We start from the raw sequence: 12,030 nt of genomic DNA on the forward strand, positions 1-12,030 counted from the left end.
AGTGTACTTAGTGGCTGAAGTATTTTAGGTACCTCATGCTTAGAGTCATGGCGTTTCCTCATCACATCTGCAGTGTACGTTCACTGGATGCCAGAGAGTGCCCAGCTCTGTGCTAAGGACTAAAGATTTGATTTTTCAGACCTTTTATGTTGGAAAGCCTGAGACCATTAAACACTAAAGAATGGCTGCAAGCACTGGTATCTTCTCATTGCTTACTTTAATAGCGAGAGACAAAGACAGAGACAGACAGAGAGAGGGGAAAAACATGTGAGATGAACTTGGGACTCCTTTTGATCTTGCTCAGCTCCTCCGTGAGCAGCAGAATGATTCATGAATTAAACAAAACACATCTACCACAAGGGTCTCTTCTCTCTGTCTCCTTACAAGGAACAACCTGGTTGTTTATTAGAGACACGGACTCATGTGCCAACCTGTACAAAAAGAACTGAAAATCTTCAGTTTTCTTTTGATGAAGGAATACATTTAGAAATTATACATTTCCAGCAATTATAGGATCAAAATGTAAACTAATCCAAGGTAAAGTGACTGTTTTGGGCTATAATATTTTGCAATATTTGGGATACTGTGTCAGCCTATAGTCACCTATTTAACATATTAAGTACCTAAAGTACATAATATAAAAGAAACAAACCACTGTATGTGTATAAACATTTACAGGGAGAACATGAACTTAGATTTAACCTGAGAGGCAAGAAACAAATCTTATCTACTGCAGAGAGAACAGGAATTGGCTATTTCCCCACCATTTGTAAACTGGGAGCAGGAAATTCACTAATTCCAGGACTCCTATTTCCAAAGGGCTCTAATAGGAAGTTTGTGTGTATGTGTTGGGTGGAGGGTGAGTCATGGGTGCCCCTTACACTTAAGGAAGGGCGATGGGGATGGAAGTGGGGTCTTCCATTCATATAACTATGAATCACTTCCTTGAGACTAGATTAGCGTATCTTCTGATCCACCCCCCATCCTACAGCCTCGTGGGAAATAAGTTTTAGGCATTTTAAAGTAGAATTCAACATGAATTCTTTCATCAAAATAAAGCAGAGTTATAACATGGGATTTAGTATAACTTAAGTGGTACTAAAATTATTGTAATAATATAGCTATTTTAAGGGTTATATAAGATTGTGTATACTAGTCTGGGATTTAACTACCATTTATAAAAGTGTTTTCTCTCAGAAAATGGATTCAGAATTATAAACAATTCTTGCCATTTTGGGAGTTTTAATACCACTATCTGTACATAACTTGGCTCTTTGCGGTTGTATTCCAGTAGCAAGTTTGAATTCTCCTTCATGGCCACTGGCTATATTGATGAAGGATAATTGGAAGGCGGGCAGGTAGGGACTTGCCCCAAGAGGAAACCACCCTTAAAAGGATTTTACACCGCCCTGGAAGGAGCCCTCCCCCCTTTCCCATGTGACAAAAACCTGATTGGATGACTGGCACAGGGAGGGTTAATCAGATTGAAACAGCCTGTCAACAAGCCCATAAAAATCCCTAGACTTAGAAACTCTGGTGGCAACCCCTTTGGGTCCCCTCCCTCCTTGGGAGCTTTGTACTATCACTTTGCTACCACTCAGTAAAGCTTGCTTTGCTGCCCACCACTCTGTCTGGTCTACCTCTTCTTTGAAGTGGCGTGACCAAGAACCGTGGGCACAGAGAAAAAAATCCTGCAACACTACAGCCCACAGCGTCTATTGGGACTGCTGTGTGGTTATGGGATAGATTTGACCAGGTCACCTCCTGGAGGCATACAGAGAAAACAAAGGAAGCTATTGATATTTTTGTCCCCAGACTCCAATGGAAAATGAATGAGCTACGATGATGCTATGGAGAATTCTATTACATATGTTTGGATAGCCAGATGCCCTGGAATCAAGGCGGCCAACACCCTATTCTTCCTGTTCTTTCCAAAAGCCAAATCTTGACTTGAACCATTCAGACCACAGGAAAGACAGGCCCATTAGCAACAAGCAGAATTGGCTTACTAGAGAGTGAGATATTCTGGGATTCCCCACTCACAATCTTTCTCAGGTAGGACAGCCCCTAAAGAAGGTGTTCCAAACAAATCCATGCTGGATGAGAGACTAACTAAAGAGAACTCACCGCACTCTTCCAGAGTAGTGACTTTTTAACCACTTTAAAAGTTCCATTCCCAGGACTATGGCCCCAAAGTCCTAGAATCTGACTAACACACTACAGCAGTCCACCTGCAGGAGACAGAGAGGGAGGGGCCTGATAAAGACAGAAGGGGAAAGGGACCAGAGGAACTGAGCTTCACCTTCTTGAGGGGTCAATGTTAGCTTGCTTTTGTTATTTCTCATTAATGCAAAGAGTTTTAATAGCCAGCCTTCAATTCTCTCCAGTGATACTGCCATCCCTCTCGCAGAGAGAGAAAAAGGATGTTATCAGAAAAGGCCTATTCAGACCTCCAGGGCATGACTCCCAAGAGTTTCTACTGCTGCTATCTATCAGGGATCAATGAGATTTAAACTGTGTGCCTCAAGGCCCAAGTGGTGGGTATTTGGTGTGGATGCCCAATCTAGTACAAGGCTTTGCTTTTATGTAAAGATTGCCACGGAAAACTTGTAGGGTGAGGGAGCACATCTGGACAGGATTTGAGCAATCCCAAATCCCTGGGTTGTTGTTGTAATTGTATCTCATTATTATGAATGCCCAAAATTCGTGGGCACTGACTTGTTTGGTTTGACGAATACCCAACATCTGTTCAAATACAGAACATGTAAAACTGTGCTACAATTTTGCTGAACTCTTTTTTGAATGATTTTGCTTATAGGCATCACCATGCCTGTGAACATAGACCTCTTGGTGCTTAGAAAACCTTCAACTCAGTACTCCTCCTTAATTCAGATTCAAAGCTCATTGTAGGCTTGCCACAAGTACTGACCCACAGCCTTGGTGCACCTATTTGATCTAATAATGACGAACACATATTATACATAAGGCATGGCTCCACATTCAAGCGTGTTAACACATTTCAAACTCAGAAAACTCTATGAAGGAGGTACTATCATCCTTCATTTGACTGGCAGGTCCAGAGAGATTAAGTAACTCACTCAAGGTCACACAGTTATCCAAGGGCTAACACTGGTATAGAAGCCCAAGCAGTCTGAGTCATAGACTGTCTTTTTAGATGTATGTAATGTCAAAGTAAGGACTTCTTCCGTAACATTTAAATACTGTTTGCAAGGATCTTAAACATTCTTTTAGTGTGGTATAAAGGAAATTACTATTATTTTGAAAGCACAACTCCTTTAGTGGATAACTTGAACACTTTTATAAGGGAGATTCATGGGATAATATAAGATACGGAGAGGACACTCATATCTCAGGACTCCTTCATATACAGTGGTCCTCCACCTAGCATGGCCACTTTTTGGGATTTTATCCTGCAAACCAGCCTGGTCACTTCAAATTTCTCTGCCCATATTCCCCCCAAAAACCTTACCTCCTTTATGCTACAACTAAAAACATTTACATGCTTCTATTAAAATACATATTGTAATATATACACAATACATATGATAAAATACAAGGACTGTTTCTCTTACAAGAACATAAGCTCTACAAGAGCTAGTCTTTGCGCATGGGTATCTAAGTGCCATATTGATGAGTGATGTCTCCTGACAAAAAGCAGCAAATTATGCAAGACCCATACTTTTCTACAAAAAGGAAAAAAAAAAAAAGGAAAGCAAAACAAAGAAAAAAGAAGGCTGACCATTCATTTTGTAATAAAAAAAATGAATATGTGTTTTATATTCAATTGTCTTTTGAGGTAAGTAGAAAAGACTTTTGCTTCCAACCATGATAATAGCAGATTAGCCTCCCCAACCTAAATAATTATTATACTAGACAAATTATTTGAGGCAATTATTTTCATACACTAGACAACAGGTAGCTCAAAAATGTAATCCCTAAGAGAGTAAAAACACATGGTGAGGCCCATGATTGTCTTCACTTTCTGGCTGGGAGGTATGGAAGATAGAAGCCAATTAGGGTTCAGTGGTCTCACTGAGATAGGGAATCAGAGACTGAAGTTCAGGGTCTCCAGGTGTGGCTGGAGTTTGTAGGGCAGGGTTGCTGTGCAGAAAAGGAGCTATGCAGAAAAGGAGCACCAGAAATCTCTGGAGGAATATCCTTGTCATTGGTTAAAAAAATAAGCTGTACATCCGAAGGAAGAGACTTCATAAAACCTGGTAATAAACAATACCTGGGAAGCTATGACTTGACAGTCAATCAGAGACAAAGGGTCTCTGACAAGCAAGAATGGGGAGATTTTCTAGGCATTCAAGAGGTATCTCAGAAATTCCATACCTTCGAAATAAGCCTATTCTCCCCCTTTCCTCTAAGCAAGCTTAAAAACAAGACTGGGAAGGAAAATAATCTGCCACTAACTGAACTGCCTATCTGTACAAAACTCAAAAGTCTCTAAAGTAATGCTACAAAATCTGCATTCTCATAAACATAGTATCCACAACATCCAGCATGTATTCAAAAATTACTAGCCATGTAAAGGAAATGCGACCCAAAATCAGGGGGAAAAAAGCAGTCAATACACACCAACCCTGAGACAACCTAGATGTTGAGATTAGGAGACAAGAACTTCAGAGCTTTAGAACTACCGTTGACCCTTGAACAATGCAGAGGTTAGGGGCACCAAGCTCTTGCAAAGTTGAAATCTACATATAACTTTGACTCCCCTAAAACTTAACTACTAATAGCCTACTGTTGACTGGAAGCCTTACCAATAACAAACAATTAGAACATATTTTGTATGTATATCTATTATATACACTGTATTCTTAAAATAATCTAAAGAAAATGTTAAGAAAACCGTGAGAAAATACATTTATAGTACTGTAAAAATCTGTTTATAAGTGGACCCACATGGTTCAAGCCCTTGTTGTTCAAAGGTCAACTGTATATCCAGGGGCCAAAAAAGAAAATATTATCATAATGAATATGCAGATGGAAAATCTCAGCAGGAAAATATAAAAAGAATTAAATGCAAATTCTAGAATACAAAATACAAACTTAGCAATGAAAAAATGTACTAGATCCAAACCCATAGAATATATATCACCAAGAGTGAACCCTATGTAAAACAGGTACTTTGAATGGCTATGATGTGTACATGAAGGTTTATCAATTTTAACAAACGTACCTCTCTGTGGGGGATGCTGATAACAGGAGAGGATGCACATGGGTGTGGGCAGGGTGTGTGTGGGAAATCTCTGTACCCTTCCCTCAATTTTGCTATGAACCATAAACTGGTCAAAAAAAAAAAAATTAAAAACAGCAAAAAAAAAAAAAAATGTATGGATGAAAAGTTCAACAGCTTACAGATGGCAGAAGAGCCAGGAAACTTGAAAATAAATAAGTAAAAATTATGCGTTTTGGTGAACAGAGAGATTGGGGAGAGGGAAAAAAATCTGAACAAAACCTCTATGAACTGTGAGAAAATATCAAACTACCTAATATATGTGTGATTGGTATGTGTGTGATTAAATATACTACGTGTGATTCTTTTGAGAGGAGAGAAAATGAAGAAAAAATATTTGAAAAAGTTACAGAAAAATTTTCCCCAAATTTTGGGGTCAATACACTTATATATCAAAGAAGCTTGACAAAAAGCAAAAGAAAAAAATACAAAAAAACCCAGTCCTAGGTACACCTTAGTCAAACTACTACACAGAAGAAAATTTTGAAAGGCAGAGGGAAAAAATGACCCAGCACATATTAGAACAAATATAAACTCTGAATGCCTTTTTGTCAGAAAGAATAAAAGCAGGAAGACAATTGAGTGACACCTTTAAAGAACCGAAAAAAAATTCTGTGAACCCAGAATTCCATATCTAGTAAAAAGCACCTGTAATACTGAAGACATTTTTTTTTTTTTCCTTATGTAGGCTCCACACCCAGCACAGAGCCCAATGTGGGGCCCGAACTCATGACCAGGAGATCAATACCTGAGCTGAGATCAAGGGTTGGCCGCTTAACAGACTGAGCCACCCAGGTGCCCCTGAAGACATTTTTTAATTAAAAGAAAAAAAAAAAAGATGTTGCCAGTAGATTTACACTACAAGAAATACTAAAAGAAGTTCTTCAGTCTGAAAGGAATTAATACTAGGTGGAAAGTTGGGTTTACAAGAGGGAATGCAGAGTTTAAGAAATAATATATGGGTAAATATAGAAAACAACTATATTCTTTTGCTTTTTAAAAAAGACATAGGATAGTTTAAAGCAATAATTATAAGGCTATCATGAGGCTTATAACCTAGACTATATGTCAACATAGCACAAAAGAGGATTCTCACATTTTTTCTTAAGTGCTACAATATTAAGTAGACCATTGCAAGATGTATATTGTAATTCCTAAAACAACCATAAAACAATGCAAAGAGATCTGTTGAAAATAAAATAATAAAAAAAAAAATTAATCCAAAATCAACCTGGAAAGGATAAATACGCAAATGAGGCAAATAGGAAACAAAATGGTAGGCCCAAATCCAACCATACCAATAACTATATTAAATATAAATGGATAAAACACTCTAATTAAAAGTCAAAGACAGCCTAGCTAAAATAGCAAGGCCCAACTATATACTGTCTACCAGAGATGTTCTTTAAAAATAAAGATAGTAGGTTGAAAAGAAGAAAGGTATACCATGAAAACAGTAAGCATAAGAAAAACTGGCTCCACTATTGTAGACAAAATACACTTCAAGACAAAGAATTCTAGCAGAGGTAATGACAAATATTTCACTAACAATATAAAGGTCTGTTAATCAGGGAACCCATAACAGTAATCAATCTATAACCACCTTATAATACAGCTTCAAAATATATAAAGTGAAAACTCATAATCAAAAGGAGAAATGGCCAAATCCACAAGCAAAGATTTTTAATGCTCCTCTCTTAGTAATTGATAAAAAATTAGACAAAAAATTTAATAAGCATATAGAAGATCTGAACACTATCAGCCATTTTGATCAAATTTGAGAATGCTACACTCGATATTTGAATGATACACATAAGTTTCAATAAATTTTGAAAGATTACAGTGCATATTTTCTGATAATAGAATTTAGAAACCAATAAGATATCTAGAAAAACCAAATATTTTTAGACATTAAATAACCCACTTTTATATTACCCATGAATCAAAGAAGAAATCACATGGAGAATTAAAAAATATTTTTAAAGAAATGATAATGGAAACACAACATATCAAAGTATGTGGGATGCAACTAAAGTTGCTTACAAGAAAATTTGTAACTTTAAGAGCTTATATCAGAAAATTAGAATGGTTTAAATCACTAATTAAATTTTTCTACCTTAAGAACTTCAGCTATAACTTAGCTGAACAAACTAAACCCAAAGTAAAAAGAAGGAAATAATAAAGATTAGAAATCAATGAAATATAAATTAAGAAGCCAAAAGTTGCATCTTTGAAAAGATTAATAAAATAAAATCAGTAGTTAATAAGAAAGACCTTAACTGGCTAACACACAGTCCTTTTTTAAAACTTTTCAGATCTGATGTGTTTTGTAATTCAGAATTTCAGATTTTAGAAGGTTCTGTCTTACAGATATTCTATATAATATCCTCAGTGAAGTCTAGGTAGCACGCTGTAATCAAACACAATATTTCTGTAGTGAAATCTATAAATATTCACTTTTAGAAGGAAAAAGACTACAAATAGCCTTATCTCAGTTTAGGTCAAGTCAGGTTTTGGTGGCAAAAATTCCAAAACAAATGGATTTTAGAGGTTTTTAAAAAATTTCTGAATTGCAGAATTGCTATTGTGGATTTGTACTAAATTGATTACTCCTTTTTATAGGTAGGTCCTCTATGTCCCTGAACATATGACAGTGCCCAATTACTAAGTCTTCAGGGATGACATTCTTAGCTAAGATCATAGGATGAATTTATTTTCCTTCTACAGCTTCCATGAAACTAGAGGATCAGAATATTTAGTAAAATCCGATGACCTTTATAATGACCTTGCCTGTATTTGAAAAGAGGACATGAGACTTCCAGGAAATTGGGTTCTTAGTCAAAGAAGACAGAAATTTCAGGCAAAGAAGCATATTCTCCTCTATATAGTAAATAAAATCATCAGACATACAAACACATAATAGTAAATACTGATATATACAAAACTGAAAAATATCCTTGGAATTCTATATAACGGACATCTACACTTTCAATTTTAAAATTCCATTTTTGTCAGGCAAATTCCACAACAAATATATTAAGTTGACAATGAATAAAGCTTAAATCATATTTCTAAAAGTAATTATATGACTTATTTAAAATAATCTTAGCAGATTTTGACCCAATTTTCTAAAGATCATCTTGAGATGTAGGGAAACCCATTTCTACAAAGCTAATATTTATTTATTTAAAAAAATATTTAAGGAAGATTTATTTATTTATTTTAGAGAGAGACAGAGCACACAAGCGGGAGGGGCAGAGGGATAGAGAATCTCAAGCAGACTTCGAGCTGAGTGAGGAACCCATGTGGGGCTTGCTCTCACGACCCTGAGATAAGGAGCTGAGCCAAACCAAGAGTTAGACGCTTAAGAAACTGAGCTACCCAGGCACCCCCAAATTTTTATTTAAACTCTAGTTAGTTAACATCTAGTGTAATATTGATTTCAGGAGTAGAATTTAGTGATTCATCACTTACATACAAACCTAATAATTCTCAAGAAGACCATAACAGGAAGAACAGTAACAGAACAGTATTAATAGTAATAACTGCAGAAATTTCCTTTAAAGCCCATGCAATACTCCCATAGGTGCTAATTGGAGCCATGCATGCATTAAATCAGATGTATGTACTTACTATTACTGCTACTGCTGTCATTCCTAAGGGAGCTGGCTGCAACAGGGGGTAACATAAATGGTTTTGTGACACTGACTCTGGAATCTAAATAGAAAGCAATAATGTGTCAGTGTTGTATGATGATTTACATAAATTACAGAGTGTGCAAAAGGTTGAAGTGCAATACCAGAGTACTTTCAAGGTCTGCCTCCCCAATTTTGATTATTCAGATCCTATTTATTTCTTACTGGGTCCTGTTCTATTTTTATTAAGAAATTCATCACAGTCACCTTATAGAACAAAGATTCGTTGCCTACACATGTTAATAAATCTAAGTAACACAAGTTGTTGGTAATTAGTCTTAAAAAAAAAAAAGCAATGGAAGTAGATTTTGTACTACAGGGACCCAGTGGGAAAAAAGGTCTCAATACAGATTAACTGGTGAAGATCAGAATTCATGACTCAGAGGTAGACCTTAAGGAAAAGATTTGAAAAGGGGACATTAAGAAAACTGAAGATGAAGAATAACATATACTACACAATACTAGCAAATTCACTATATCCCATATTGTTTACCCACACAAAATTCTTATATTTGGAAATGATGAGTGTTGCTTTGGTTTGAAAACCAACAAATCAACTGATCACTTCTTTCATGCCATTGATATATGTCTTTGTATTAGACATATACACATACATCTTTCTCTAGCTACAAATATATTTGAGTCAGAGGTAGATTCTTACCTACACATACAAGATTCAAGCTTGCTTTTGGCATTTAAATTGGAAATTCTTATATATCTTACCTTTTTCAGGACTTAATGTTGAAGAAACCGCACATTCACTAGTTTTAGATGCCACGGTCTCCAAGTCCTTGAGGGCATCAATGGATCTATTAAAAATCCTGAAGAATTCTTCAGGGGTAAAATGCCTGAGTTCTGGGCTCTTAGGTGTTTTTTTTACGTTCTAGAAGAAAACAGGTTTATATTTTTCAGATAGTTTACAGATTTAACTGATGTCAAGGTAATAGGCTATAAATACATTCCCCAAAGATTCAAGTAAAACTAATACTTTTAGACAACTGTTTTAACACCCATAATTCAAATTGGTACTACAAGATAGTGATCCCATCCAGTCTGGTCTGGGGCTCAACTCCAGATAAAGGAATGGAGTGGTGGAGGGGGTAAGGTGAATAGAACATCAAAACAAAATAATGTTAGCAAGAAATTAGAGACACTGTTCTTTAGAGATGCTCATTAAAATAATTATTCATTAAAAAAAAATACCCCTCTGTAACACATGCTCCAAACAGCCCAAAATTAAAAAGTCTGATGATACTAAATATTGGCAAGAATATGGAACAAAGGGGACTCTTACATACTGGTGGAATGATATAAATTGGCAATTTGGTATCATCTGGTAAGGCTGGACATGTGCCCGTTTTGTAACCCAGAAATTCCACTTTTAGGTGAATACTCTAGAGAATTCTAGAGTATTGCACATATGCACCAGGAGACATATAAGAAAGTTCTTAGCAACAGTGTTATATAACACTTACATCAAACAACAGAAGAGTGGTTAAATCATGAGAGACTCTTAACTATAGGAAACCAACTGAGGGTTGCTGGAGGGAAAGTGGGTGAGGATGGGGTAACTGGGTGGTGGGCATTAAGGAGGGCACATGATGTGATGAGCACTGGGTGTTACAAGCAACTGATGAATAACTGAACTCTACTTTTGAAACTAATGTTGTACTATATGTTGGTCAATTGAATTTAAATGAAGAAAAAGAAAGAAGAGTGGTTTAATAAATATTGGTATATTAAGTCCACTCTATAAGCAGGAAAAACTTAATTTCAGCTATATGCCTCAAAGTGGATATATCTTATAAGCATAGTGCTGAGCAAAAGAACCAAGTTATAAAAGAATAAAGAGTATGATTAATTTCTAGAAATTCCCCAAGAAAGCAAACCAGACTATATTTTAGAAATTCATACATGCATGATTATCTATAAATAAAAGTAGGTAATAATAACACCTATGTAGCATTTGCTATGCACTACACTAAGTGCTTTATACATATTAACTCCACCCCCAAAACAACAAAGAAATACCACCTGGGTTCTAGCCACAGTGCCATGATTAGTAAATGTATACTCTTCAGTATTTGGGATGCTCTTCTCGACATCGCCATTTACCTAACACTTAACTCATCTTTCAAGCCCCAATGGGTGGATTATTTCCTTCATGACACTGTTCCTCATATGCCCTACTTTTTGTGACCTCTTGCCATCAGAACACTATTTGTACTAACATGATATAAAAAGACATGTTAACTCTAAGATGTCATAGACTGTAAGACACACCAATTTAGAAATTAAAAAGTAAAGTAATAGAAGTGATGAAATGTAGTGAGGAGGCTCTTAGTACGGTAAGAATTCTGAGTTTGAACACAAATGGGACGGATATTGGGTCTTAAAGAGAAATTGGAATTTGAATGAGAAGGAAGTATTTAAAAGTACAGAATGATATTTAAAACCTTAGGTTTAAACATCTAGAAGGCCTGTAGGGTAGACCCTGAATTGTGAACTCTATGCCAAAGCAGGTCTCCCAAGATCTATTTTATTATAGATGTGGTATTCTAAAATAATAATAAAAATGTTAATTAGGATTTATTTTGCCAGACATGGTACTAAGGCATTAATCGCAAATTATCTAATGTCAACTCCATGAGATGGATCCTGTCATTATCCTCATTTTAGGCATAAAGAATGTGAACACAGAGAGGTTAAGTTCACAAAGGTAACTAGTGACAGAGTCAGGATTTGAACTCTAACACCTCATTCTTAATCTCTATACACTGCCTTGTCAATAAACTTCAATCTCACAGCACTGCCATGCCCACATTCTGAAGCTGGTGACAACTAATCATCAAATGACCTGGAGATGTTAAAATGCACTTCATTGTTGTGACATGATTACTATGGATAGGAGGTCTAAGTGTTCATTATAGACAATTTTCCATTTAAATGTAAATGAACTTTTGTAACCTAAAAGGTGGGTTATGAGGACTTCACGCACGAAATAAAGGTCTATTTTTTTTTATGTTTAGACGGAATAAATTTAATTTTTATATTAAATGACATCTAAGCCTT

At 35.9% G+C, this 12,030-nt stretch overlaps 1 protein-coding gene across 4 annotated transcripts in view; it reads right to left on the reverse strand.

Moving 5' to 3' along the window:
* KITLG (KIT ligand) overlaps positions 1 to 12,030 on the reverse strand; it is an 86,413-nt gene that overhangs the window by 14,504 nt on the left and 59,879 nt on the right. For all 4 annotated transcript variants that reach the window (XM_078076396.1, XM_078076398.1, XM_078076397.1 and 1 more), the window contains 2 exons: positions 9,682 to 9,841; positions 8,897 to 8,980 (listed from right to left, as the gene is read on the reverse strand). In XM_078076396.1, coding sequence (XP_077932522.1) covers positions 8,897 to 8,980; positions 9,682 to 9,841 — 244 coding nt within the window. The remainder of the gene's footprint in view (positions 1 to 8,896; positions 8,981 to 9,681; positions 9,842 to 12,030) is intronic.

Source organism: Halichoerus grypus, chromosome 6 (assembly GCF_964656455.1).
Source record: "Halichoerus grypus chromosome 6, mHalGry1.hap1.1, whole genome shotgun sequence".
In the NCBI taxonomy this organism is placed as follows: Eukaryota; Metazoa; Chordata; class Mammalia; order Carnivora; family Phocidae; genus Halichoerus; species Halichoerus grypus.